At 34.1% G+C, this 25,814-nt stretch overlaps 1 protein-coding gene across 13 annotated transcripts in view; it reads left to right on the top strand.

Moving 5' to 3' along the window:
* The window catches only part of ATRX (ATRX chromatin remodeler), a 203,040-nt gene that overhangs the window by 84,779 nt on the left and 92,447 nt on the right, over nt 1-25,814 (top strand). For all 13 annotated transcript variants that reach the window (XR_011971248.1, XM_072626950.1, XM_072626952.1 and 10 more), the window contains 10 exons: nt 6,110-6,179; nt 17,043-17,191; nt 17,555-17,734; nt 19,619-19,712; nt 21,208-21,310; nt 21,927-22,109; nt 22,451-22,592; nt 23,176-23,285; nt 24,285-24,431; nt 25,323-25,500. Coding sequence is in view for 12 of the 13 variants with exons in the window: in XM_072626950.1 (XP_072483051.1) it covers nt 6,110-6,179; nt 17,043-17,191; nt 17,555-17,734; nt 19,619-19,712; nt 21,208-21,310; nt 21,927-22,109; nt 22,451-22,592; nt 23,176-23,285; nt 24,285-24,431; nt 25,323-25,500 (1,356 nt within the window). In the remaining variant the exon portion in view is untranslated. The remainder of the gene's footprint in view (nt 1-6,109; nt 6,180-17,042; nt 17,192-17,554; nt 17,735-19,618; nt 19,713-21,207; nt 21,311-21,926; nt 22,110-22,450; nt 22,593-23,175; nt 23,286-24,284; nt 24,432-25,322; nt 25,501-25,814) is intronic.

Here is a 25,814-nt window from a genome sequence, read left to right as displayed (position 1 = left end):
GAAAAGATAGATTTGTTAAGCATTTCTTAATCTAATTAAGGCATTTTTTGTTGTATTATAATAGTAGTAGATTATTTCTGGTAGCTTTTTTATTTCTGCTTATAGCTACTCAGTACTGCAATACAATTTTTCCAGGGGAAGAATTTTTTTTCCCTCAAATTTCAGAATACTTTTTGTTACTGTGTTTTAGAAGAGATTACCTACCAACTTTTCCTTTTGCTACACAAAAGATATTTGTGACCCTGTTGCTATCTGTCACAGAATCAAGTGTATTAGGATAAATAAGTTCATTTTTGTTATGTTTAATGCCTGGGGTGAGTAAGTGTGAGCTCCTTGAGGAGGATAGGTACTCTTTGATTTTTGTTTTGTGTTTTTAGTCTCAATGCTTTTGCACATAGTATGGCACTTAATGGCTACTTTTTGAATGAATCAAATGATTGCTCACAGAAATTTTTAGTGAAAATCAAATGCACTCAGACCTTTTTAGCATATGATTGTCGTAGAGATGAGTGTGGAAGTTTTCGCTTCTGTTGGGCACTGTTTAATTTGTTAAAATTAATTTGTTAAAATTAACTTGTAATGACATGAAAAATCTTCAGCATGATTTGGTTCAGTTGTATTGATATCTGTTAAAAGTCCATCATTAGTTTGCTGATGACTCAAACAGATATTTCTGCCTTTAAAAAAAACTAAGCAAGAAACAGTGAGAATGTTAGGAAGTCCTTAAAGTTCTTTATTTTCTAATCCTTTCACTTAGAAACTCCTTAAAGGTTCTTTATTTTCTACTTCTTTCATTTCTCCAACCAGATTGGAATACCAGTCTAATTCAGATTTGGACAAATGTGTACATGGTGTATTATTGTTGATTTGGATACCCTTACTAAGAAATCAGACTCTTGGTTTCTATAGTTAAGGCATTATATAATTAAGAAACTGTATACATACTGGTTATTCTCTTTTGGTCTTTTCAAAGTTTCATTACTTATGCTATTAGGTTTCACACATAATTGGTATGCTCCTAATTCTGTGTTGTTACTTTTATTATTTCTTCTTGGATCTTGGTCATTTAGATATCTAATGTGATTTTATATGACTTGGTTTGAATATAAATTAGAATTGTAGTTTCTTTCTCAGAGATACTTCTGTAGCCAAAAGTTTGAATTTAAAATAGTTCTATTGTATATTGTGCTCCTAAACTGATGACTGTTTAGCTTGAATTCATTCTTTTGACATCTATTTAAACTTCTCTTGTTTCATAATGAGCAGTTTTTTAGGGCATGGCATCCAATTGCATAATAAGCAATCACCTCAGTTAGCTCATTTTAGGTAATCATTATCAACTAAGGTTTAGACTATAAGCAAACTAAGCTATATTGAGTGAGGTGTAGGGTATTATAATTGACTCAAAAGGCATCATCATAGTGAAGCTGTTTAATCATTGTTTTGGCTTTATATGTCCATTTCATAAACTAGATCACTCAATTTGGTGCAGAATTAGGTTACTGCTGAAATTTGCAGCCCCTTTGTGTTACTATTAATTGTTTTATATTTCATAGCAAAATTTTGGTTGTATTTTCCCTAATTGGCTTCTTAATCTGTTTTAGCATCTATATATTAGTGAGTTATCATGATCCTAATCTGTTTCCTGTCTGGAGAATTTTAAGGACTCATGTGTTACAGAGTTATTTCTACTAGGGAGTAGGCTTTGGTTCATCTTTGAGACCTGAGCTGTGAAAAGATTCTAACTTTATTGAGTGTTTTACACTGAAAATAATCTTGGGCATACTCTTAACAAACATATGTGAAATGCTTAATATGCGAACATTTATTTACTGAGTACTTACCTTGTGCAAGATGCAATGCTAGTTTGGCATTTGGGATCCAAAACCAATAATGAAATATTTCTTTTCATGAAGAATTTACATAAAAAATTAAATGGATTTATACTGAAAAAGGACCTTTGTGGACATCTTGTCCATTCTCATTTTCCAGATGAGGAAACTGAGGCCCAGAGACATTAAATGGTTTGTCAAAAGTGATATACCTGGACAGATGCTGACTGATGTACACTTTTGATTCTAAGAATTAACTTGGCAGTTTGCATTTTTCTGCCTTATCAAAAGGAAATTTTTAGTATTTGTCATCTGTACCTAAGTAGAGTTCGACCACTTTGTAGTCTTACCAAGTAGAGATTGTAAAGTCATAAGAGAGGGAGACACACGGTTTGCAGGTCGCAGTTGAGCAAGTACTTTATATTTTCCTAAATAGACATAGCATTCTTTCCCCAAGGAACACATTTCTCCATAATTTCTTCAGTTTAACACTACCTAGTCTTCCCACAGGCCTCTGCAGGATTGTCATACTCTCTAGAAACACAACAATATGGATGGACTTAGGATCTTGATTACACAAAATTCACATTCTCTAACTCTAAGTATAATTTTCCTTAACCTATATTTTGAAGAGAAAGAGAACACCAACAACTAGAGGTACATTAGAGGAGACTTTCTGAAGAAGTGTCCTCTTTATTTGAGTCTTGGAGAAAGATAAGGATTGAATGCTTTGGTGATGAGGTGTAAGTACCTTCCAGCAAGCGGTTAGTTGTTAGTTTGGAGAGTAGTACAGTTTGAATAGAGTGTGGAGTTTTCAAAGAAGAGCCAGGTGAAATAAGACTAAGTGGGGAGGGAGATTAGTGCCAATCTTGAGGCTCTTAATATGCCAAGCTGAGTAGTTAAAATTTTGTTTGTAGCCTTTAAAATTTTTAAGCAGTAAAGGACTTGGCTTGACTTTATTTGGAATATTGTGTTCAATTCTGAGTTGTTTTAAGAAATATATTGATACAGGGCCTTGTGAGGCCATGTCATATGAGAATCTGTTGAAGGAACTAGGCATGTTCAGCTTGATAAAACGAAGACTAGGGGGAGCTTGAGAGGTACATTCAATTATTTGAAGATTTTTCATTGGAAGAGAGGTTAGACTTGTGCTTGGTCACCAAAGGCAGTCCCAAGAAGGGTGGGTAAGAGTGGCCAAACAAAAAAGGTTATTTAGACTTGATTAAGAAAAAAAAAGACTGAACAATTAGAGCAGTTTAGCCTGCTTTGAAAGTGTTGGTTCCCTCTCTTTGGAAGTATTTAAGAGGAGGCTGGATGACCACTTGTCAGGTATGTTACAATAAGAATTCCTTTTCTTTCTTGGCCTTTCTTGCCTCTCAGGTCCCGTCTAATGATCAGAATTTGATATTGTCCACATGATTGTGGCAGTTACTTTAAAGATAGATTATAGAAAAGAGAGACTGGATCACTTAGACTACTGTATGTGAGAAGTGATGAGGACCTAAACTAATAATAGCAGGTGTTGGGATATGGATTTTGCTTATGCAGTGTTTATAAATGTAAATTCTTTGATAATATATGTAGATTTAAGCAAGGACAACATTACTGGAAGCCCTATTAGATTGAACAATTTTTAAAGACTTTTCTTTTACAAGAAAGCATCATAATTGCTGCCATTGAATAGTTCATCTCAAAATACACATTTTTTTATACATTAAGTGTTTTTATAGTCTGTTCTACAGAATTATCTCTATATTGTGTATTTTTCATTTCAATAACATTATTTGCACTTACTCTGAAAGATACTTGCATTCCGATGTGCCTCATCTTGATCACCTCTTTGTTTTTGGAACATGTACATCTATAGCATGTATTGAAGTTGGAAGTAATTTATTTAGGAAGAATTGATACTCTGTCCCTATCTTAGAAGAGTGTTAGCTGTAGATATTTCATGAGTTGGCTAAGATTCAAGGGGATTGTTTTATCTTGTCTCTTCACATTTAGCCAGTTTCCATTTTTTTTATCACCTATTGATGGGGAAAAGATGTGAGGTTTCTTTCTAGATTTGGAATTTTTGCTGTTGGTATATGTTGCTGTATGTAAGTGACACACATTAGGGAAGATAAGAATGAGAAAAATTTATTAGGAAAACTTGCGGAAATTTTTTGAGATAAAAAGTTTTTGAATGCAAAAAATCTATTGTCTTTGAGCAAGTTCTCCATCTGACAACTAGTCTGAAAATGAATTATTAACTCTTGATCCTCTAAACACTTGTGGCCATTTTGTTTGTTCATTTAAAACTTTTGATACAGTTTTGTTTTTCAAAAGTGTATTGATACTTTTGTTTTCTTATCTCCTTCATGGAAAGTGAAGCAAGTAGATAGGACGGCAATCTACATACAATGAAAGGCAGTGTAAATGGAAAAAACAATAAAATGTCAGAAAGTAAATGTTGAGAAATTCAAAAAACGAAGCTTGACTTCAAAGAAAAAAATGAAGAAGATATCCCCTAGTGCTATTTTGAAGATGTTGAGATCTGCAGATTTGGAACATAGCATTTAATGTCAACGTTTTTGTGTGCACTTTTACTGAAATCTTCCCCACTTTTTTTTTCCTTCCTTTTTTTTGTCATAAGGGACGATTCTTGAGGCAAATGGGAGGAATTTGGGGAAAATAAAGGTAATGTTAAAAAGAAAAGATCAGTAAAAAAAAAATTAAAGTTTTGTTTTGAAATTGTTATTGATAACTTTAATTTTTATATCTCCTTTATTTCTGAATATATTACTTCTTCCATCTTTCCCGTATGAATCATCCCTTGTAACAAAGAAGAAAAGGAAACCTGTATTTGACAGTATATGTAATGTTATACTTCCATAGTTATTTTTTAAAGAATTGTTATTTCAGTGAGAACTTTCTCATCCGTTGGTCAGCCATCTTACATATGCAGGACAGAGCCAAGATTGTAGAAGTTAAAAAATAAAAAATTGGACTGTGGCAAAATTCTTTCAAACGTAGGAAAGGCCTTCAAGTATTTACTCACATTTTGATTCTTGCTTTATGCATAATTTTAATTGTTTTGGTTATCTTATTTCTCAGTGCATAGCAGATTGGATGATCATTTTTAACTAGAATATGTAGTCAATATCTTCCATTGTTTGTCAGGTCATAATGGTGAGTGTGCTGCCGTTTGGACAGCAGTTCCTTTCTACCTTGGGTAAGGTGCCTTGGACCTGGTGTTTTGTTGACATAATTTAGAGAATCCAGGGTAATTCTCACCATAAATAGAGCTTGATTATACATGTTTTTTTAAACAAATTTGAAAATGAGAGCTACTATAGGTTGGAACACTAGAAGAGGAAATTACAGTTGAGAGTTAAGTAAGAAATGGCGGAATAATAAAAAGAAATATAAGAACTATGTACCAAAGCACAAAAGACTAGCTGGGGTAGCTTTAGGGCCTAGCTGCCTCTGACTCCTAGATAGCCCTTAGGAGGAAGATCACTGGCATGCAACAGTTTAATGATTGACAGACCTATTGTTTGCCTTTAGGCATTAGGAAAAGGTTAACTTATTATGTTCATTGTACTCTGAGAAGTATAAAAAGTACCCAGGAAAATTTATAAAATATTTCTAAAGAAATTTCATTAAAATTATTAATGTTCAGTATTTTTAATCCTCAACCCTCAATGTGTGCTGTAAATTTGTTGCCAGAAAATTTGTAGAATATTGGAGTGCTAGTTCAGTGGTTGATTTCCCAGAGAAGGATTTCCTTACATGAAATTCCCTCATTTTTTGACAGGAAAGGATAGATATTACTTTGTTTCAAAAGTCTACAGAGATGTTAGCTTTGATAAAGAACTTGTGCATGTGTAAAGGTCAGGTAGCATTATTAATGGGCTAGCGGTTGGGCAGGTCCTAGGGTGTGGGCCTTGCAGTCAAAAAGGCTGGATCATTAGCACTTCTTTGTGTGAACCTGAGCAAATCACATAATGTCTCTCACCTTGAATTTTGTCATCTATAAAATGAGGAAGTAGAGTGACTGAGTGGAGTAGCCTCTGAAATCACTCATATTTCTTCATCTCTGATCCTATGATTGAAGAATGTCCTGATGATATGTTTCTTCCCACTGGTTTATGGATAGCAGTCTCTCTTTTGTCCCAGAAAAAAGCTGTTAAATCTTTTGTCTCTTCGATTTGCTTTGTAACTTGCATTGCACGTAGATTTGCTCCTGTGCATGCTTTTTATAATTATACAACTTTTTCTCCTTCTTTTTAAAGGTGAAGAAGCTGACAGACCAGGTCCTGTCACCTTGGATGATGATGAGGATGAAGATGATCCTGAGAATAGGTATGGTTCCAACTCTAAGGACATTAAACAGATTATAACACACCCTAGGCGTGGGCGCAAAGGAGAGCAACGGAGCAGCAAGCAGGCTATCAAAACCAGGTCGGCCTGCCTTGTAAAGCCACGCTCACAATCTTCATGCAAGTTTGAAAGCGAGGCCCCAAAAGGGCCAACATTCAGAAACACAAAGCGAAAATAAGTATATAGAAGTGTTAGCACACCTTACACAGGCTGTGTTATAAATGCACTGTAGCACTTTTTGCGTTTCTGTTCCCATGTGTTAACTGATAAATTGACTGAGAATTACTTAATCCTTGTAGTTAGACAATGGTCATGATAACTGTGAATCACAAGGCCCTAAATAGGTGCCATCACCCTCATTTGTCATTAATCTCTGCTGTATACCTACTGTCAGTTCTGGTGGTGCTAATTTTTTTAAACTTTGGCTTTTAGAGACCAAAAATGCACAAATTCATAAGATGATTATTTTAAAGCTAAATTTCAGTTCATACACAGATATATGACCTCAGCATGTATGTGGTGATTGAATATTCTTTTGAAAAGAGTTTTTAGTTAAATTGTAGTAGATACAACATTAACTTGTCATTGAAATAATCCAGGTTGGTTTATCATCTGAAGCCCTGGCATATAAGATGAATTCAGTAGTAAAATGTGATGTACTTAATATTCACACAGTATTGTAAGTCATGGGTGCTTTCTTTTCCTTAACATTTATAAAGCCAACCCTAAGTGTCCCTAGCAGAAAAGATACTAAATACACAGCAGGAAAGAGGTGGAGAGTGTGGAAAGAGGAGGATCTGGAAAGCTTTGCAGCTTAAATAGGTTTCCTCAAACATCTGAGTCTTAGTTTCTTATCTGAAAAATGAAGGGATTAATTAACCTAAATAATTCTTTATGTCCCTTCCACCTTTAGATTGTTGTTCTTTGTGTTAACCATAGTAAGTGTAACACGTTAAATGAAATATGTAGTAAGATAGATAGGTTTTCATGTTTTAAGGAGTTGAGAAAAGTATATGCAATTTTTTATAGCATCTTATTGTCAGAAACTGACATTTCCCAGTTAAGTAAATGTGAAGCCCACTTATATTGTAGGTGTACTTTACATTTACTAATGCCATCTCCTTTATTTTGCTTCAAAACCTTATTAATTTTAGCATAGAGCACAGTCTCCATTCTGTAAAATAATAGGTAGTTTTCTTATCAAAAGAGAGACTTTTATTTTGCACCTTAAATTGTAATTATTCGGCATCAAATGCTGCTAGCCTTTTTTTTTAATTAAATATTTAAACAGACATATTGCTATTTTAAGATGAGGGACAAAGAAATAATTCAGGGATTTCACAATATCAGATTTCAACCACATTATTCAGTCCACTAAAATTGCTTTAATTCTTTTCCACTTTAATGTTTACTGCTTCTCGTTTTCCAGGAGAGCACAACCGGAAAGTCTTAGCATCAACATGTTAATCAACACTCACACCATACAAACATGGCTGTGTATCTATGCACACCTACCTACCTGCTTTTCTAAAAATGCAGAAGAGGTTTTTTACCCCCCTCATTTAACCTTGACTTCTCTAATTTTACAATTAGTCACAAAATCAACTTTCCTTGAGGTGCTTGTTTTAAATATGTATTCTGGTTGGGTCGAGCTTTATTTTACTTTTTGTACTTGAAAACGTTTAAAGTGCTCTGATTCTCCCCCTCCTCTCTGTAATTGGCAAGTACTGAAAAAGAACTACCACTGCATGTCAGATGGTGCTTAATTGAAAATGCAACTGTTTGTTTGGGTTTTGGAGGGGTTTTTTTTTATCAGAATTGAGTATTTTGTTATGTTCTTGGTTATGCAATTGATACCGTAACTCAAACTGTCAAGAAGCTTCTTGATTTACACCATACCAAAGAGGGCACCCTGTGCCCACCAGTATTTTGTTTGTACTGTGGGTACGTGAGTATCAAACTGCACACTTTTACTGTAGATTTTGTGTTTAGGCACATCTGCATATGTACTGAATGATTATAAACATTTGTTTTGCAGATCTTAATTGATTTTTTAAAAAAGTATATTTTCCAGTTTGCTATTTTGAGTGAGTCATAACATCAGACGGTGCTGTATGCTTTTCTTAATTTGCTGTATTTATTTTTTCATTATTTCTGCTCCTGCTTTTTTTTAGTAGTATTGTACTATGTTCTAAGTGTTTATGTTTCTTAAGAGGTAAATAGTGTATTAATGCAGAATGCCTAAGTATTTGTTGGATGCAATAAATTTTTGTAAAACATTTTTCTTGTTCAAGCATTTAATTCAAGTTTTAATGCCTCATTTAAGGGTTGAATTATGGTAAAGAGGTGTCATCTAATTTGTAGATAAAAGAATTTTGGTAGATCACTCTCTTACAAAATCAGATGAACTTTGATCTAACTTGTGACAGCATCGTGTAGTGAAAGAAGTGTTGGACTAGGAATTATGAGACCTGGCATTCCAGTCCCAATGTAAAGGGTTTGAACTAGGTTATCTCCAAGGTCCCTTTCAACTCTAATAGCATGTGATTCTCTTGATTGAAAATGTATTTGTTTCCTTATCCATATTATTTTACTAGATAGATAATTCCAACTTTAAAGATGAGCAATTTCCAATGGTTTTGAGATATTAAATAAAACATCGCATTTTAATTAGACTTTTAATTTGATTAGTGTACTGAAATAGATGAATTTAAAATATATTGTTTTGGTTACATTCCATTAATAAGTAGGTACAATTTATTCATCATAGTGAACCATAACATTTACTCACTTTAAATGCACACAACTGAAATGTTTGGAGGAAAAAGGTACAGTAATATCCTCACCTAAGGTTATGTGATCAATATTCTCTATTGTGCTTATTTCAAAATCTTACTTTAATCTTCTATCAGATTTTATCATTTGAAACTAGCCAAAGAATAGTGATTATCTAAACACTTATTGTGCTTTTAATCCATTAAAAAAGTCACTCTTAGGAACATTTCATTCCATATTTCTCATTAGTTTGAGATTTGTTGTGATATTCTCATTCCTGTTAAAATATTTGATTGAAAATATTCATGTTCCTCTTTTATCTTGGTTGGTGACATATCTTCACCAACTTTTTTCTGTTTTATATTATCAACTCTGAGGATGTCAGATGTGATCAAAATTTGGTTTTTTAGTCAAAGCTCACTTAATGCAATTGGCCTCAGTTAAAGAGGATTTAAGTCCCTAATGCATGTTTTCCCCCTATGAACTATGCTTTACTGGGTTGTTTCTCTTTTTTATCTGTCAGAAATCAAAAACATTATGAAGATTGTTAGGAAAATGTTATACACAAATCATTTACTATGTATTTCATTGTAATATTGTATGTCTCAAGCTGTTTTTTAAAATTTGCTGAACATATTACAAGCTAGTATTTTGATAATCGAATTGTGTACTCCTGAGGAAATTTTTAAAAATATTTTTCTTAAAGTTGTTAAGTGGGTATATCTGATCACATTTCCTCAGGCTGAGAGAGATTAAAATTTTTTATTGAATCTGGAATCTAGATTGAATCTAGAACTTTGCAGAAATTGATTAAAAAAATTGCTCAAGAGTTGAGTTGATGATTATATTGGGAATTGCCTTGAGTCCTCTGAATTCAAAGTGAGTGAGCTATGAAACTCCTTTCCAGCCAGAAAACATTGCGTTGATTGTTTTGTTATATTAGCTGTAGTTTTATTTTCTTTTTCAAATTGGTAGCAGTTTTCATATTTTGGGATAAGAAAGGGCTTCTGATGATGGTCCAATATTCTGTGGCCCCAGAAGTACTTTGTGAAGATGTTGGATTCTCCTGGAATTGTTCATTTTAATGAAGATGTTTTGCTAAATGTGCATCTGATTTTCATAAGCATTAAAGACGTGAGTAAATCTCAAATCCTCTTAAATAGTACAATTGTTGAGCTTCCCTTTTCGATACTTTACCAGGTATACTCTCTATACACTTGGTTAATCTGTAGTCCTTTGTGAAGGATACCAATTCTTTCCTGTAATGAAAATTATTCATGTTGGTGCCAGTCTTTTTTATCTATCAAATCTGTTGTTTCCCTGTTTAATACACTTGAGGAAACTGATCCCTCTTTTCCACAGATAAATCTATATTCACTCTTCTCTTTTTCAGTAAAATTTTTGAATACCTGGCCTATTTTTAGAATGACAAAATTAAGATTTCTTAAAATAAGCTCTGATTCTTTAAGGTTCAGGTAAGTATCTGGTTAACTTTTAATAAAACTTGGGAGGTCCCAGTCAGTAGATGGTATGTGTAGCAAGCAGTGTGGCACATAGTAAGCACTTATACTCTTTTCTTCTTGTGACAGGAAGGTAACTAAGTACTTACCATTTTTTTGATTGACTCAGACATCCCACTGTTAGCATAGTCCTCCTTTCTCTGCCCAACTCAGTGTTTTAAGAATAATTGAAAAAGGTTAGAAATTCCTGGTTTAATGAAGTTATCTATAAATCACTCTGAAGATTGTGTACTTTGTTGCATTCTTTATCTTAATCCCAAACCTTCCAAAATGAAATATGGACTTTGGTCAAATTAGATCTAAATTTTTACTTGTCTGTAATCACTGACCTGGTAAAGATTGGTGATCTGTTCTTTTAATTTGATTGAGCCACATTTCTTGATGTGATTTTTTTCCCTTTTTAAAACTAATCATTCCAATATGTGGGAGTACCATACACATCACTTTTTTGAGAAATACTGAGTATTACTTATTCAACTGGATACTTGAAAATACTTGAAAATGTCAGATCCCCTCATTTTGTATATGACTCATTACATTTTTCTGCTCATACTTTTTTGCCTTAGTCATTTGATAATTGTTTTCCCAGTGCCCTTTCCAGAATAGAATAAGGAAAGTGCAATTAAAAGGCTTTTTGATTATTACATATAATATTGCAGAACAATTAGTTTTTCTAAATATTTTCAAATGGTGATTTATCAAATTAAATTTAGCATGAGATCTTATTATTTTTATTAACTTTAGAGGAAAAAAATTCAGCAATATTTTTAAAAGAAAAGAAACTTGTCAAATATCTTAGAACCCTTGTAAAGTGAATATACCCAAACTAGTATACATTTTTGTAGTTTCAAGACTTGGACTTCTAAAGCTTAAGAAAGAACAACGTATAGGCCATTTGTGAAATTCACTTATTGGCATTGAATCTATTGGTGATTGATTTTATGAAGTCTGTCTTAGGTTTCTGGCAGGAACTGCATTATATAATGAATACAGTGAGCTCTCTTATATAAGTTTTGTTGTAATAATCATCTAACCATGAAGTCAGATGAACACTTTCAGTTAACATTGCATTTAGCATGAGTTTGGTAATATAGGTCATAAAAATTAGTGCTTTTGATTTTTAAGTGGTTCCAGGAGAATCTTTTGCAGCTCCCATCGAATCAGTTATATTTATGCAAGTGACTCCCACGTTTCTATATTCAGCCCTTTTTCATGAGCTCCAGTTTCAAATCACCGTCTATCTTTGGACATTTCCAACTAGAAGTCCCACAGCTATCTCAATCTCTACATGTCTACATTAGAATTTGTATTAGAATACACTTCTTGCAAATTTCTTTTCTCTTACAAAACCACCATGTTTCCTGTCATCTAAGTTCTCAAGCTTTGAGTTCTCTTAAACCCTTTGCTCTTCTTCATACTAGGTATCCAATTATTTTCCAAATCTTGTCAATTCTACCTTGCCTAGATCATTCACATTCATGTCCAGCTCTCTGCCCATTTTGCAATTACCCTAATTCAAGATCTATCACCTTCATTCTGAATTATTACAATAGTCTCCTGATTATATTCCCTCCTTCCAGTGACTTTTATCTCTAATCCATCCTTCATTTAGCTGCCAAAGTAATATTCTTAAAGTACACATTTAATGTTTTCCATCTCATTACACTCTAGTGACTTCCTATTCCAAAATCAAATGCAAACTCCTGTCTTTGGCCTTTAACTGCCTTAATAACCTGCATCCAGCCTAACTTTCCAGCCTTATTTTGTACCCTCTGTACACATTATGGTTTAGCCAAATTTGCCTTCTGGTTGTACCTCATTCATGACACTGTCTCCAATCCCAATGGCTTTGATCATTGTATTCCTCATTCCTGGAATATACTTCCTCATCCCCTCTACCTTTTTGAATCTTTTGTTCCTTCCTCAGTTCAACCTTTGTTAACTGAGACCTTTCCCGATTTTCCTTCCCCTTGTTCCCTTCTACTAGTGTTTCCCCCAGAAATTACTCTATTTTGTATATGTACTTATGTATATGTGCCTCCCCAGAAAGAATGTAAAAACTCCTTGAGGGCAGAGATTATTTCACTTTTTTCTTTGTGTCTCCATTACCTAATACAGCATCCAACACATAATTGACATTTTCTAAATGCTTGTTCCTTGATTGAATTTACACTCTACTGTTTGAAAGGTATGTGAAGATAGCTCTATTCTTCATTTTTCCTACTATTAGAGTTTTGACTTAGATATCTTGTAGCAAATATCATGTTGTATATAATACATATATTTTTAGGTTCCATGTGCTTTTTGATATTAAATACTATAGTCAAGGTTACTATAACTTCCAAAACCAAAATTTTGTATTTTAACTGTAAAGTTTGTATAGTATAGTGAAACAATCTTTTTTAAAAAAATTCTAAATAGCTATGTGATTATTGAAGTGAAATTGCTTGAGCTTCCAAAACTGTGGTATCTACTTAGTGCTTCACTTCAATCCTGTTTTCAGTGCTTCTTCAAAGAAGTAGATTTTAGGCTTAGCTAGTGCCAGCTAGTGCACTGATTTAGGAATGGAGCACTGGTTTAAATGTTGTAGAACTTTTTAAACATATCTTTTATTTTCCAAATTCAGAAATCGAGCCTGAGCAGCCTTACCTATGAATTTATTGTTGCTACTTAACAGATTTCACATCCTTAACTGTTTTTTTTGTTTTATTTTTTGCCTGTAGCAAATCCATCACTTTCCATGTCTTCTAGAAAAGACATTATTTGGTTGGAAATGCTATATAGTGGGATAAACCCAAGACTCGTAGTTAAGAGAACTTTTTCAAGTTTGAGCTCTTCCACTACTGCCCTAAATATGTCACTTCTCCTCTCTGGGCCTCAGTTTCATCCTCTGTTAAGGGGGTTGCACTAGATAGATCTGTAAGATCCTTTTTAGCCATGAAATTATATAACACTCAAATTTGACTTTTTCATCTGAAGTCACTAAGAGGCAAATGATCACTCCTTTTCCTGATCTTCTGCCAGTATGAAAATTCTTGACTTTTGAAATTTTCAGAGTTTTAACCTATCCTATGGCCTATTTTAATTTGCTTTAGTTTCCCTGCTGCTTGTTTAAGTGTATAACAGCAACCATCCCTCATTTACTTTCTATTTTAAATCAAAATCTCTTGGTGACCTTCCTATCTTTTCCTCATTGTTTGATGGTTTTTGTTTTATTTGCCTCAGTTCTTTCATCTTTTATTTTTTCTTTGTTTAATTCCAGTGAGGTGGTTATGTTATGGTATTAATTTTCTTAGTGTTCTAGCTGTTCTTCATGTACTTTTTCATTTCACTTCATGTTTGTTTTTTTGGGGAAAGGGCTATTGTTTCCCCACCCTACCCATGCTATTTTGCTTTCTTCCCTTCTCCTTTCCTCCCTTTCAGGGCAATGGAGTCCCTACAATGGAGTAATGATTCCATTTCTTCAGAATTTCCATGTTTAGCTGCCACGAAAATAGAACCACCTATCCTTTTAAAGCTTGTGATAGAATCATTACTGATTTGGATGGTATAGTTGACCCAGTACATAATCTCAAGCAATGAGAATTTAGTGGTAGTGGTAGTCACCTCAGTGAAATTTCCTATAAAGCTTCAAAAAAGAACACTTCAAATAGAATCTACTGAAAAATCATACCTGTGCTTCCATTGCATGGATTCAACTGTAAGCTCTGGAAGTGATGGTTTACCATACTCTTGGCTGATTCTTGAATGATGATGATGATAACCTAATTTTAAGTCTTTGGCTTGAAACTGCAGAGCTAAGGTGACAGATTTATGGCATATTACAGCAGACTTCCTGGTGAGATACCACTTGCTATTTCACGAATAGCATCTTTTTTTGTTTTGAAGATCATCCTGAAGTCTTTGGTTTTCTAGATGAAATTTGTAAGATATGCCAGTTAAGCTCTGTTTTTAAAGCAGCTGGCATGCCCTAATGTGGTAATGGTATTTTCTTATTCCTTGACAGTTTGGAATCAGTCATTCTGTGCTTTTGTTAAAGTCATTTCATGTGCCTAGTATCTTTATGGCACTCTGTATATGTAATTTTCTGATTTATGATCATACATTTAAAGCTGGAGGAGACGTGAAGGGTCATCTGTGTCAATCCCCTCACTTTGTAGATCAAAAAACTGAGGGCCAGGGAGCTTAAAGGACATGTTCAAGGTCAAACAATGAGTAAGTTCAGAGGTGATAATTGAATTTGGAGTCTGCTGACTCCAGGTCCAATGTTCTTTATTTAGGTGAGTTCCTTCTCATCATAAGGCATTTTGATAAAAGCAAGGTCATGTCAACCAAGTAATCCTGAAGAATCTTCATTCCTATCCACATAGTTATAAGTAGAACATGACCCTCATCTGAAGGACATTGGTTTCCTACTTCATAAGCAACCTAGGTTATTACTTATATTAGGTTGCTCCCCAAAGCTACTTAGATCTATCTGGCTTCCATTCTGTTGCACATGAATATGGTAACTCTGTAACTAATTGCTTCATTATGTTTCCTCATTTTTGTTAAACTGGAGCTAGTGATAAATTAAGTACATTGAGTGATATTGTGTTACAATTTTACATCTTAGGAAGTCAAGTCTTAAGAGGATAATGTATATATGCTGGCTATTAGAATTATTAAGTAGAGCCAATATAAATTGGAAATATTTTTCCTTCTGGTTTTGGGGGTCAGAGTGAGGAGGAATGTGTAAGCTTCTCATAGGAAAGATACTTCATAGGTCCACCCAAATATTTCTGTTTCTTTTCTCATTCTACCCAACCTATATCAGGAAAGCAACCCTCAACAAGGTAAAATCACAGGTAAACCCAGGATTAGTATTAGCCATCATTGGTAATCTGGTTTTGAAAGCATTTAGTAATAGTAGCCTATCTTTTTGATGATAAAGTAATCATAAGCCTCAGATTATAAATATGTATGGAAATGAACAACTATCCTGCCTTCATTTTTTCATTTGCATTGAAACAATATTTGGTGCATAGTTTCAAAAACTGGTGCCTCACCATCATCCTACCCTTGAGTATGTGTTACTTCTCTCCTGCATTCTGAGTGCATGCTATCAGACAATGGTTGTAAACTTAGGACCAATGAAGATTTTTATAATTCCAGTTGTAAATTTTCACTCGGTAAATTAGCCCCAGTTGCTGGTGCTTTTTGATCCACTGCAGGCTGTAATGGAATCATCCTGCCGTTGCATCTTCTTAGGGGATGACCCCTTTTGTGACTTTGGAACTTGTGCAGATGGTTTAGTGTGTTATCTTGTGAATTCTTTGAGTTTCTTCTTTTTGAAGTTGTATGGAAATATTTTGACTTACGTCAAAATAGAGAACTTTACTTTCTGGCGTTTGCTATTGAACTGGCTTTAGTATTCTATTGTTCTAAGACTATAGTTTTTGTATCTGTAGAGCTTATGGTGGTTTGTTTATTTGCTTGGTTGCTTTAGATATTTAGCGTGTTCAAATCTTCAGAATTTTTTGTCAGAATGGGAAATCTGTTACACCAAGTTTTAATAAAAATTCGAGATGCCGTCTCATGACTTAAGAACCTTATATGGTTCTTAGAATATATGTGTGTAAATATCTTTTGTCTATTTTCTGGTTCATGATACTGAAATGTAATTGATTTAATTTATTCATGATTGTTGAAGCACAGAGTTTGGGTGCTGATTACTTAGGTATCAGGTTCTGGGAAAAAAAATATGCATACACACACATCTCCCCTGAGATTTGTTTTGGTCTTCATTTTTGACTAGATTAGTGTTAGGAACTCCCTGGTTTGGAAACTGCCTTTGAATAGCACAGATCAGTGGTTTCTCTGTAATTCAGTCTTCAAACGTCAGCTGGAGCTCAGATAGCCTAATGAGCTGGCTGCTCATTCTTTGTGTTTGGATCATAAGTATCTGGCTCATAGTAAATGCTTTTAAAAAATGCTTGTTGATGATGGATTGACTAAGTCTAAAAATGGTTTGTGTTTTTCAGCTTGGAGAAATGGTCCATGTTATGGTGAATCTTAAAAAATACCTGTTATCAGAGACTTCTACTTTATTGCTTATTAATTTTCTCATTTGTTCAGGTTGAGAAATGTCCTATCATTTTTATAAGTGTTTTGTCTGGGTAGCCTGTCCACCTTTCCAGTTATTAGGATGTGGTGATGGAATAAGGAAGAAGGATTAGAAGGAAATTAAATTTCAGTTTATATGTTGAAATTACATGGAGAATTTTGTTCAGACAAGGTCTTCAGTGTGTAATTCAATTATATAAAATTGGAAAATGTTTACTGTTAAATTCATTCTAAAACTTTTTTTTAAACTGGTATTTTCTAAACCACAAGAATAGCTTATTAAAATGTGTATTTTTAGTACAGTTTGTGCTTATTAATGTAATTTCTCTTAGCATAATTATTCTTAGTTCTTTTTCTTGATATTCTAATTATTTGATTCCATTTCAGTCTCTTACCCACAGACTACATAGTTTTGTTTTGTTTTCCTTTCTTTCTTATTTTCAAGAATCGCCAAGAAGATGCTCTTAGAAGAAATCCAGGCTAATATTTCCTCCGATGAGGATGCATCTTCAGATGAAGAACCAGCTAAAATTAAAAAACGCATTGTAAAGCAAAATGAAGAAAACACAGGCGATGAGAGTGAGCCCCTAAAAGGTACAGTATATGTGTTGATTTGGTAACTTGCAGAAGATTATTTCAAATTAAGCTGTCATCATGTGTATTTATCTTCCTGTTTGAATTGTGTTACTTTTATTCATTATATTTAATGAAGAGATGACTTTGCAAATTACTTTTGATTCTTAAAAGTTTACCATTTTCCCAATAGTAATACCACATGTGTATGAAGTGTATAATTAGCAAATAACAATTATCCCTGATCTCCAGGAAAATACATATTTCTTTTTTGTCATGTGATATTTCAATGGAATCTTTTTTTTTAAGATTTTTTTACCAATGATATTTTAAAGAAAAGCAACTTTAAAATATATATTCTCTTATCCACCTTTCCCTGTTTAGATGAGAATGATGAGCGTGGCAACTCTGACACTGATTCTGACTCTGAACAATCTAAGAAGCCGCGATACCGTCATAGACTATTAAGGCACAAACTGTCTGTGAGTGATGGAGAATCTGGAGAAGAAAAGAAGGCAAGACCCAAAGAGACAAAAGAAACCAAACGCAGAAATAGGAGGAAAGGTTAGAAATCAGATTTAAAATATGAATCCCATGGGGTGAAATAATAGAGATAATATTGTGTCGTGGTTAAGAGTACTAGGCTTAGAATTCAAGAGACCTAGGTTCTTTATATCCTGCTTGTGACACCAGCTCTGTGACTGGCAAGTCATCCATCATCCATGGGCCCCACTCAGCTGGTAAGTCAGACCATCTTGCGATCTGGATCAGTGTTGGGAATTGCAACTTGGGGAGGTTTTGTGCTGATGGAATCCCAGATACTTCCTTCACAGTTTTGTGGAAAGTCATATAGACTACCAAATTAGAAAATTACATTGCTACTCCATCATCTTCAAAGATTTTGGTGCATGTGTGTATTTGGTTTCTCTTGACGAACTTCTCTAGTATTACTATCCTAACTTCACATTTTTTTTTAGTTATATCAGGAATTGTGAAGTTCAGTTTGTAAGTGTGAGTCACATTTTTCAAGCAAGTCACAACTTTTTTTCCTTGCCTTCCAAATTTTATTTTAATTTAAAATGGATTATATTTAAGTAGAGGTAATTGATAATTATTTCTCTACTACTTTAAGATTTGCAGAGTGCTTTACATATGTTCTGCCCTTTGTTCTCCATGACTACTCTCTGAGGTAAACACTATTCCCCTGATTTGTCTAATGTCAGCGGAGAAAGCTGAGACCCACCAAAGTTAAGTGATTTACCAGGGTCATTCAGCTACTCATTTCCAAAAATAGTAGTTGAACAAACTGAAGTTTCCAAGTCCAGGCAAGGCTCTTCCTACTTCATCTTACTTCATTAGTGTTGGTAATTGTGAATTTTAGGAATTCTAAATAAGAGTTAAAGGTCTCTTTTTGAAAAATTGTCCTGTTCTCCAAATATGAGCTTTGAAATAAATATCAAGGCTGTTTAATGACAGCTTATTACGCTTGTTTTTTGTTTTGTTTTTTTTTTTTGTTATGTGCTCTGTTCTACTCTGTTTCCTTGAGCGTTTTTTTTGTTTTGTTTTGAGGAAGGTTGAAGGGATTTTTTTACTTAATATAGCTTTCTCTTTTACATTCAAAAATCCTACTTTTAGTTCATGAAGAAATCCTCCTGATTTCTGTTGTTCCATAAATAGCACCATTGGGAAAGTGCCTGGCCTGAAATTTAGTTTTGTCCTAGCTCTCAGAAAAAGTTATGTGTTAAACAAATTGATAGTGTAATTAAGTATTGTGGGGGGAGGGGGTTATTGTGTTGCTTCAGTAAGGAAGTGAACTATATTCAAATACTTTAGAAATTTTTTTTTAACATCAAGAATCTCTTCTCAGAATCACTTTTGCCTTGTCCATCTTATATACTTGAAACTAATAATACGTTTAGTTTTAATATTCTGAACCTTTCGTCCCAAATTAGTATAAAACTGTGGTTCTATTCATAAAATGTTGCTGTTACCAGACCCTTGCTCCAACCTTGTTTTTTTGGTAGCAGTTTTCTCCTCTTCTTTTATATCCTTTCATAGTTAAATATACTCCAGAACAAGGCAGTTGGTAAGATGTTTGGCATGGGCAGTGGATGGCTAGAGGGGATATGACCTATGGTCTGGGCCTAGCTCTATAGGGGCCTACTTCAGTTGGCACTCACTCAGTCCCTCATCCATCCAGGGCAGGAATCCTAAGAGGAGTAACTTCATAACTCAGTAGTAATGAGTTAATGTAGATGTCTTTAATTTTTATGGTCATAGATGATAAATATTTGTGGTGCTGTCACCTTCATAAATTTATGTATTTTTCTCCAAAGAATTGTAATTTTTGTATTATGTTCTCTGTCAGTATGATGTTATTGAAGAGTTGGTTATGCTACTTTTCTGTCTGATTACAGTTAATAATTCATTGTTTCAATTTTTATAAAGTGAGCAGTGAAGATTCAGTTGACACTGATTTTCAAGAATCAGGGGTAAGTGAAGAAGTCAGTGAGTCAGAAGATGATCAACGCCCTAGAACAAGGTATGGCTTGGAGCTTATTTTTGCTCTCTTTGGGTTTTCTCTCATGGGTAAACATTTCAATAGTCATTCCTACCTTGATTTCTTCATATTTTGTGCTCTTTGATTTTATGAGGCACAGCCTATAAACTATTGTTCAGAACCAATATCTTGACTGTTTTTTCATAGTGGTCTGTTTGATCATAACTTTGATCAGAACAGCATGGGCTGTAGGAATCTAATTATGATTCATGACTTTCAGTTATAATTTGTAATTGAGTTGCACTTCTAACACACTGCCTGTCGGAACACCCCCTAGAGGTGGTCTATCAGATTGAGAGCTATGTGATAAACTATATAGATATCTATATACTATGCTATAGATATCTATGTATAGATATCGAGTATCTATCAGATGGAAAGTATGCTGGAGGGTGGGTGGGAAGACAGGGCAGGGAATCATTCAGGAGGCATTTAGCTGATGGACAACCTTTTAGATATCTACGTCCTTGAAAATAGTTTGGAACCAAAGGAATAAAAGTTTGTCTTCACATAGATGATAATTTTTTCGATCAAATTTAGAGGGAGTACTGCTGTATCAAACAGCATATTCTAAATCAGAGTTGTTCCTTTTTTCTTCCTGATTTCTGTTGTTCTATAAATAGCACCACTTTCTTCTAGTTGGCTATGTTCAAATGATCACAGTCATGCATTATTTCCCTCCCACCATGTTAAGAATCAAGAGCTGTCATTTCTCTTTTTAGCAATAGTATAGATTTATATGTTCCTGCATTGTTTAGTCTGAATGTTTATGTAGAATTAGCTATGTTGTCTTCATTAGGCATGGACACCATTTATAGGGAATACAAAATGACAGACAGTTCTGTCTGGCCTCAGAGCTTAAAATCTACAGAGATGGGATAAACAGGCTTGAGAAAGCCGCAGAAGTATGCACAAGTGCATTGATGATGATCTTGTATAATTTGCATATCTAAAAACAGAAGGAACCTGACATTTATTCAGCAAACATTTATTAAATACCTACGGTGAGCACTTGCATTTTGAATTTCAATTCAGTAATAAATGAAAATTTGAGTTAGTCCAAGAAGACTTTTCTGAGGAGGTGAATGTGAGAGACCATGTGTTTATGACTTGAGTGATTGTGCCTTTGTGGACAGAAAGGAGGGCATTTCAGGCAAAGGCACCAATGGGAGTGATAAAGAAAGAGGCTGGTTTGTGCAAGGGACAATAAAGACTAGAGGGATTATATTCATATATCCTTCCATAATATATGCATTTTAATCAATTGTAAAATCCTAGGATTTAGAAAGATAGATAACCTATACCTATAAACTTTTTTCTAGGTTATTGTTATATCATAATGCTGTTATCCATTTATTGTAAAGCCTCTTTATTCTTTTACTGTTTTAGCCATATGCACAAATGAAGATGTGTTCTAAATTGACACATACTCCAGGAGAATTTTTTTGAATCAACAAGAAATTTTTTAACTTTTCAGATCAGCAAAGAAAGCAGAGCTGGAAGAAAATCAACGGAGCTATAAACAAAAGAAGAAAAGACGACGCATTAAGGTTCAAGAGGATTCTTCGAGTGAAAATAAGGTAAGTGATAAAACATGTATGACATGCTCTAGTTATAATTGATAGAGCATTTTCTCCACTAAGAAGAAAGTGTTCTTTCTGCGTAGTTGATTGGTAAATCTCATTTTCAAGGTAGGAATCTGCAAAACTACAGAACTTTGATTTAGGTAAATTGCAGAAGAAATTGAGATTAACTAAGTCATTGGTTCATTCAGTGAGTATTTATTAATCATATATACTGATATGCAGTATATTGTATTAGGCACTTGGGCAGATACATAGATAAGTAAGACATGGAAATTTTAAAATTCTTTTTTCACTGGGGCCACCAAGTTCATTGTCCTGTGTTTTCAGTTTTTAGACAGCTGTGTCATCTTACAGTAAAAATGATTGAATTTCTTGAATAGTAGTTGAACAGTACCAAATAGCTGTTTATATTGTTTATTTACCATTCTCAAATCTGTCATATATTTCATAACATATTAGGCTTTCTTGATTTTCATAACTAGTATTTTGAATTAATTGAAGAAATAATCAACAATCCTTGTAACTTATGTAAAATGATATATCAATTTCTTTACTTATGATTTTATATACTTCTTTAATTTCATAGCTATTTATGTTCATTTCATTTTAGAGTAATTCTGAAGAAGAAGATGAAAATGATGACTCCAAGTCTCCTGGAAAGGGTCGGAAGAAAATTCGAAAGATTCTTAAAGATGACAAACTGAGAACTGAAACTCAAAATGCCTTGAAAGAAGAAGAAGAAAGGAGAAAACGTATTGCAGAGAGAGAGCGAGAGAGAGAGAAATTAAGAGAGGTAATCGATGTATACTAATGCTTATATCCTAATCAAAAAACTTGGTCTGGAAGGGACCTTGACGTTATTGAGGTCATTCTCTTAGATTTTGAGGTGAGGTTCAAGAGTGACCGTGACTTGGCCAAGCCTCCAAGACAGTTGGTCTGTCAAAGCCTAGGAATGCTCTAGGGCAAAACAATATAATATTTAGAGTAATAATTTGTTTTTATTAATTACATTTGAGCCTATTTTTTGCCTTTCCTATTCAGCATGTTGTTAAACTAATTTAACTCTTCAACCTTCCCCATGACTGGAATAGACCTTCCTTTAACAGTAATATATATGTTTTGCTTCTCATTCAGGTAATAGAAATTGAAGACGCTTCACCTATTAAATGTCCAATTACAACAAAATTGGTTTTAGATGAAGATGAAGAAACCAAAGAACCTTTAGTACAGGTTCACAGAAACATGGTAACCAAATTGAAACCTCATCAAGTAGATGGTAAGAAAATAGAATATACATTTTGATGCTTCATTCACTTATCTCTCAAAATAGATGTACTTAACTTTAAATGTGTAGAAATCTGTTTATTCAAACATTTACAATTTGCCATTTTGAATATTTACTCTTACCCTACTTGGGTCATTACTTACTTTTATTCATGAGAACTTTTGCAAGTCTTGACACCTTCAGGTTTGTATACCTCTCCTCAGCCTGAAATATTGCTGTTAAAGTAAATATAAATTTAGTTCATAAACAGTTGGTTATGCTGGTCTTTTTCTATAGAATCCCACCTTCTTAGGTTGCAGACAGTTATGTTAAAGATGGTAGATTTAGACCTGGAAAGAGTCTACAGAGTTCAACCAGTCACCTGATTTGTTTTTCCCAAGGACCTCTGTGGCTCAGACATAAAGATTTTGGTTAGTAAGCGAAGAATGATTTTTCTGTACCTGTTCTTTTTATTTTATGTTGCTGTTGATTCTGAATGAAATGTGAATTCTTTGCTTCATGTATTTTTGATAATCTAAATTTTGTCTTGAAGCAGTCCTATGTTGAGCTTTCTCATTTAAAATGTTTTATTTAGGTGTTCAGTTCATGTGGGATTGCTGTTGTGAATCTGTGAGTAAAACCAAGAAATCTGCAGGTTCGGGATGCATTCTTGCCCACTGCATGGGTCTGGGAAAGACATTACAGGTAGGAGGTAACAAAGATGAAAGGCTAAGTGGGCACTTGTGAGGATGATGATCTCTAATGTTTTTAGTTCTGGAAGATAAATATGCAATTGAATCTATATACACACATATATGTATATATATGCATATGTATGTGCACATACTTACACAGTCATTAGAACTTTATCAGTACTTCTGCATTTTTCATCCTGCAAAAAATAGATACACAATATACTTATTTCAAAACTTCTAGAATTGATAACAATCATTAAAATATATGTGTATTTTTTATTACAAAAGTGAAATAAGTGCACATATATTCATAGCCCCTATAGGACATTTTTTAAAATTGGTGAATACTATATTACAGGCACACTATGCATAATATTGCCCTGATCTCTATCCTTTAATCATATCTTTAATACAGTATTACCCAGATCCTCTCCATTTATAAAACCTGTGAAAAACCGAAGTCACTGGAGTTTGAAACCAGATGGCCATTGACACTAAAGCTTGTTAGTGTGTTTTTAATTCCATTATTGTTCCATTATCCTGTGGAACTAACTGCCCCCTATGAGAGCCTACCATGTTTTAGTTTCCACAGAACGTGTAATGATGTTAGTTGGGGGAAACCCTGTATCCTATTCCTTTAGAAATGGTTATTGGGATCCTATGGAATTTTGCCACAACATTCTGAGATTTTAGAGGTAATTGGTCTTTGGCTTTTGTCATGTATTAAGAGAGGAAAATAGGTTGTTTACTTAGCACTACCTGCTCCTGTCATGATAGTTACTAGTTATCTTTTCTAGTAAAGGAATTGTTTCCTACCTCTTCTTCCTTAAGAATCATTGTGTTTCTGATTTATACTTTCAAAATGTAGACTCCTATACAAATTGAATTATTATTCCATGTCTTAACACTTTTTTGGATGCTTAAGGAAAAAAGTAAGGATTTTCAACAGTATTGATTTCTCATAAATTTTTTGAATTTAAAGAAATATTGTAAATGTTTTTGTTTGTAGGTGGTGAGTTTTCTTCACACAGTTTTGTTGTGTGACAAATTGGATTTTAGTACAGCTCTGGTGGTATGTCCCCTTAACACTGCTTTGAACTGGATGAATGAATTTGAAAAATGGCAAGATGGATTAGACGATGAGGAGAAGCTTGAGGTATATTTTTATCACTATTTGTGATTAGGGCCACTGTAGGTAGTATTCATGATTCATTGTTGGGTTGGACCAAATGGCCTTTTCCCTAACCTTCCTTCCTCATTTCTCTTCCAAAGGCTGACCATATCACTCCATACCCCACCCACCCAACCCCCCCCCCCAAAAAAAAAAGAGCCATCACTTGCTATTGATGTTATTTTACAGTTATTTATAAGAGAAATTCTGAGGAAGGGGGCGTGTAGAGGGAGGTAGTATTGTGAATAGAGAAGAAAGAGTAACAGGAGTTGATGACTAGGTAAAATTTACAAGATTAGTATCTATATGGATTTTAAGATGAGTAAAGAATCCAAAATGACTGAAATTTTGAGTAATTGTGACTAGGAGCCTGACACATTAAGGAAATATCAAAATTGGGATGGCAAGCAGACATAGAAAGGAAAGTGATGAGTGGAAATCGATGCACTTGTGTGGGACTAACTTTCAAAGAAGAAAATGGGAATGGAGATAAATTTGGGAGAAATCTGTGGAGTTGATACTTCCAACTACTGAGTAGAACAGATAACCCAAGGTGAAGAGCGCAAAGAGAGGTGAGAAGGCTTAGTGTAGAATGTTGGGAGATAATGAACCAGTGAAAAAACTGGGTGTGATAAGACAGGCTTGAGAATGAGGAGTAAATATTCAGAAGAGGGGGTTGTCAGTACGATCAGGTGTTGGTTAGTTGTGCAGATGAAGGATATTAAAAAGAAATGACCATTTATAATGCTATAACTTAAAAGTTATAGGATGTTGCAATGAAAACTTTTTTCATTTATTGTTAAAAATATCTTTTTTTTTTTTTAAATATCTTTTTAAAAATCATTTTGTACCTCTCCTCCTTGACTCTCATGGAAGGTCTCAGAATTAGCAACGGTGAAACGCCCTCAAGAGAGAAGCTACATGCTGCAAAGGTGGCAGGAAGACGGGGGTGTCATGATTATCGGCTATGAGATGTATCGAAATCTTGCTCAAGGAAGAAACGTCAAGAGTAGGAAACTAAAAGAAATATTTAACAAAGCTCTTGTTGACCCAGGTAAGCTATTTACCTGCGTTGAGATAAAGAAGCAAGTTTTATTTTTGAATATATATTCTATTATTTTAATGTTCTACTCACTGGTCTCCTATTGTTCAGTTATGCTTCCCCCCAGTCTTTGCCTGCTGGCAGCATGGTACAGAGGCCCTTTGGTTTGACTGGCTGAGAACCTAGGGTCACATCTTGCCTCTGCCACTTTGTGCCTGTATAGCATTGAGCAAGTTACTTCTCTGCTCTGCTGCACCTAATTTTTCTCACTTGGAAAGTGAATGTGATAGACGAGATAGATGACCTCTCACCTCTCTTCCACCTGT

The sequence above is a fragment of the Notamacropus eugenii genome, chromosome X, assembly GCF_028372415.1.
Source record: "Notamacropus eugenii isolate mMacEug1 chromosome X, mMacEug1.pri_v2, whole genome shotgun sequence".
Lineage (NCBI taxonomy): Eukaryota > Metazoa > Chordata > Mammalia > Diprotodontia > Macropodidae > Notamacropus > Notamacropus eugenii.
This window is presented reverse-complemented; position numbering and strand designations above follow the sequence as displayed.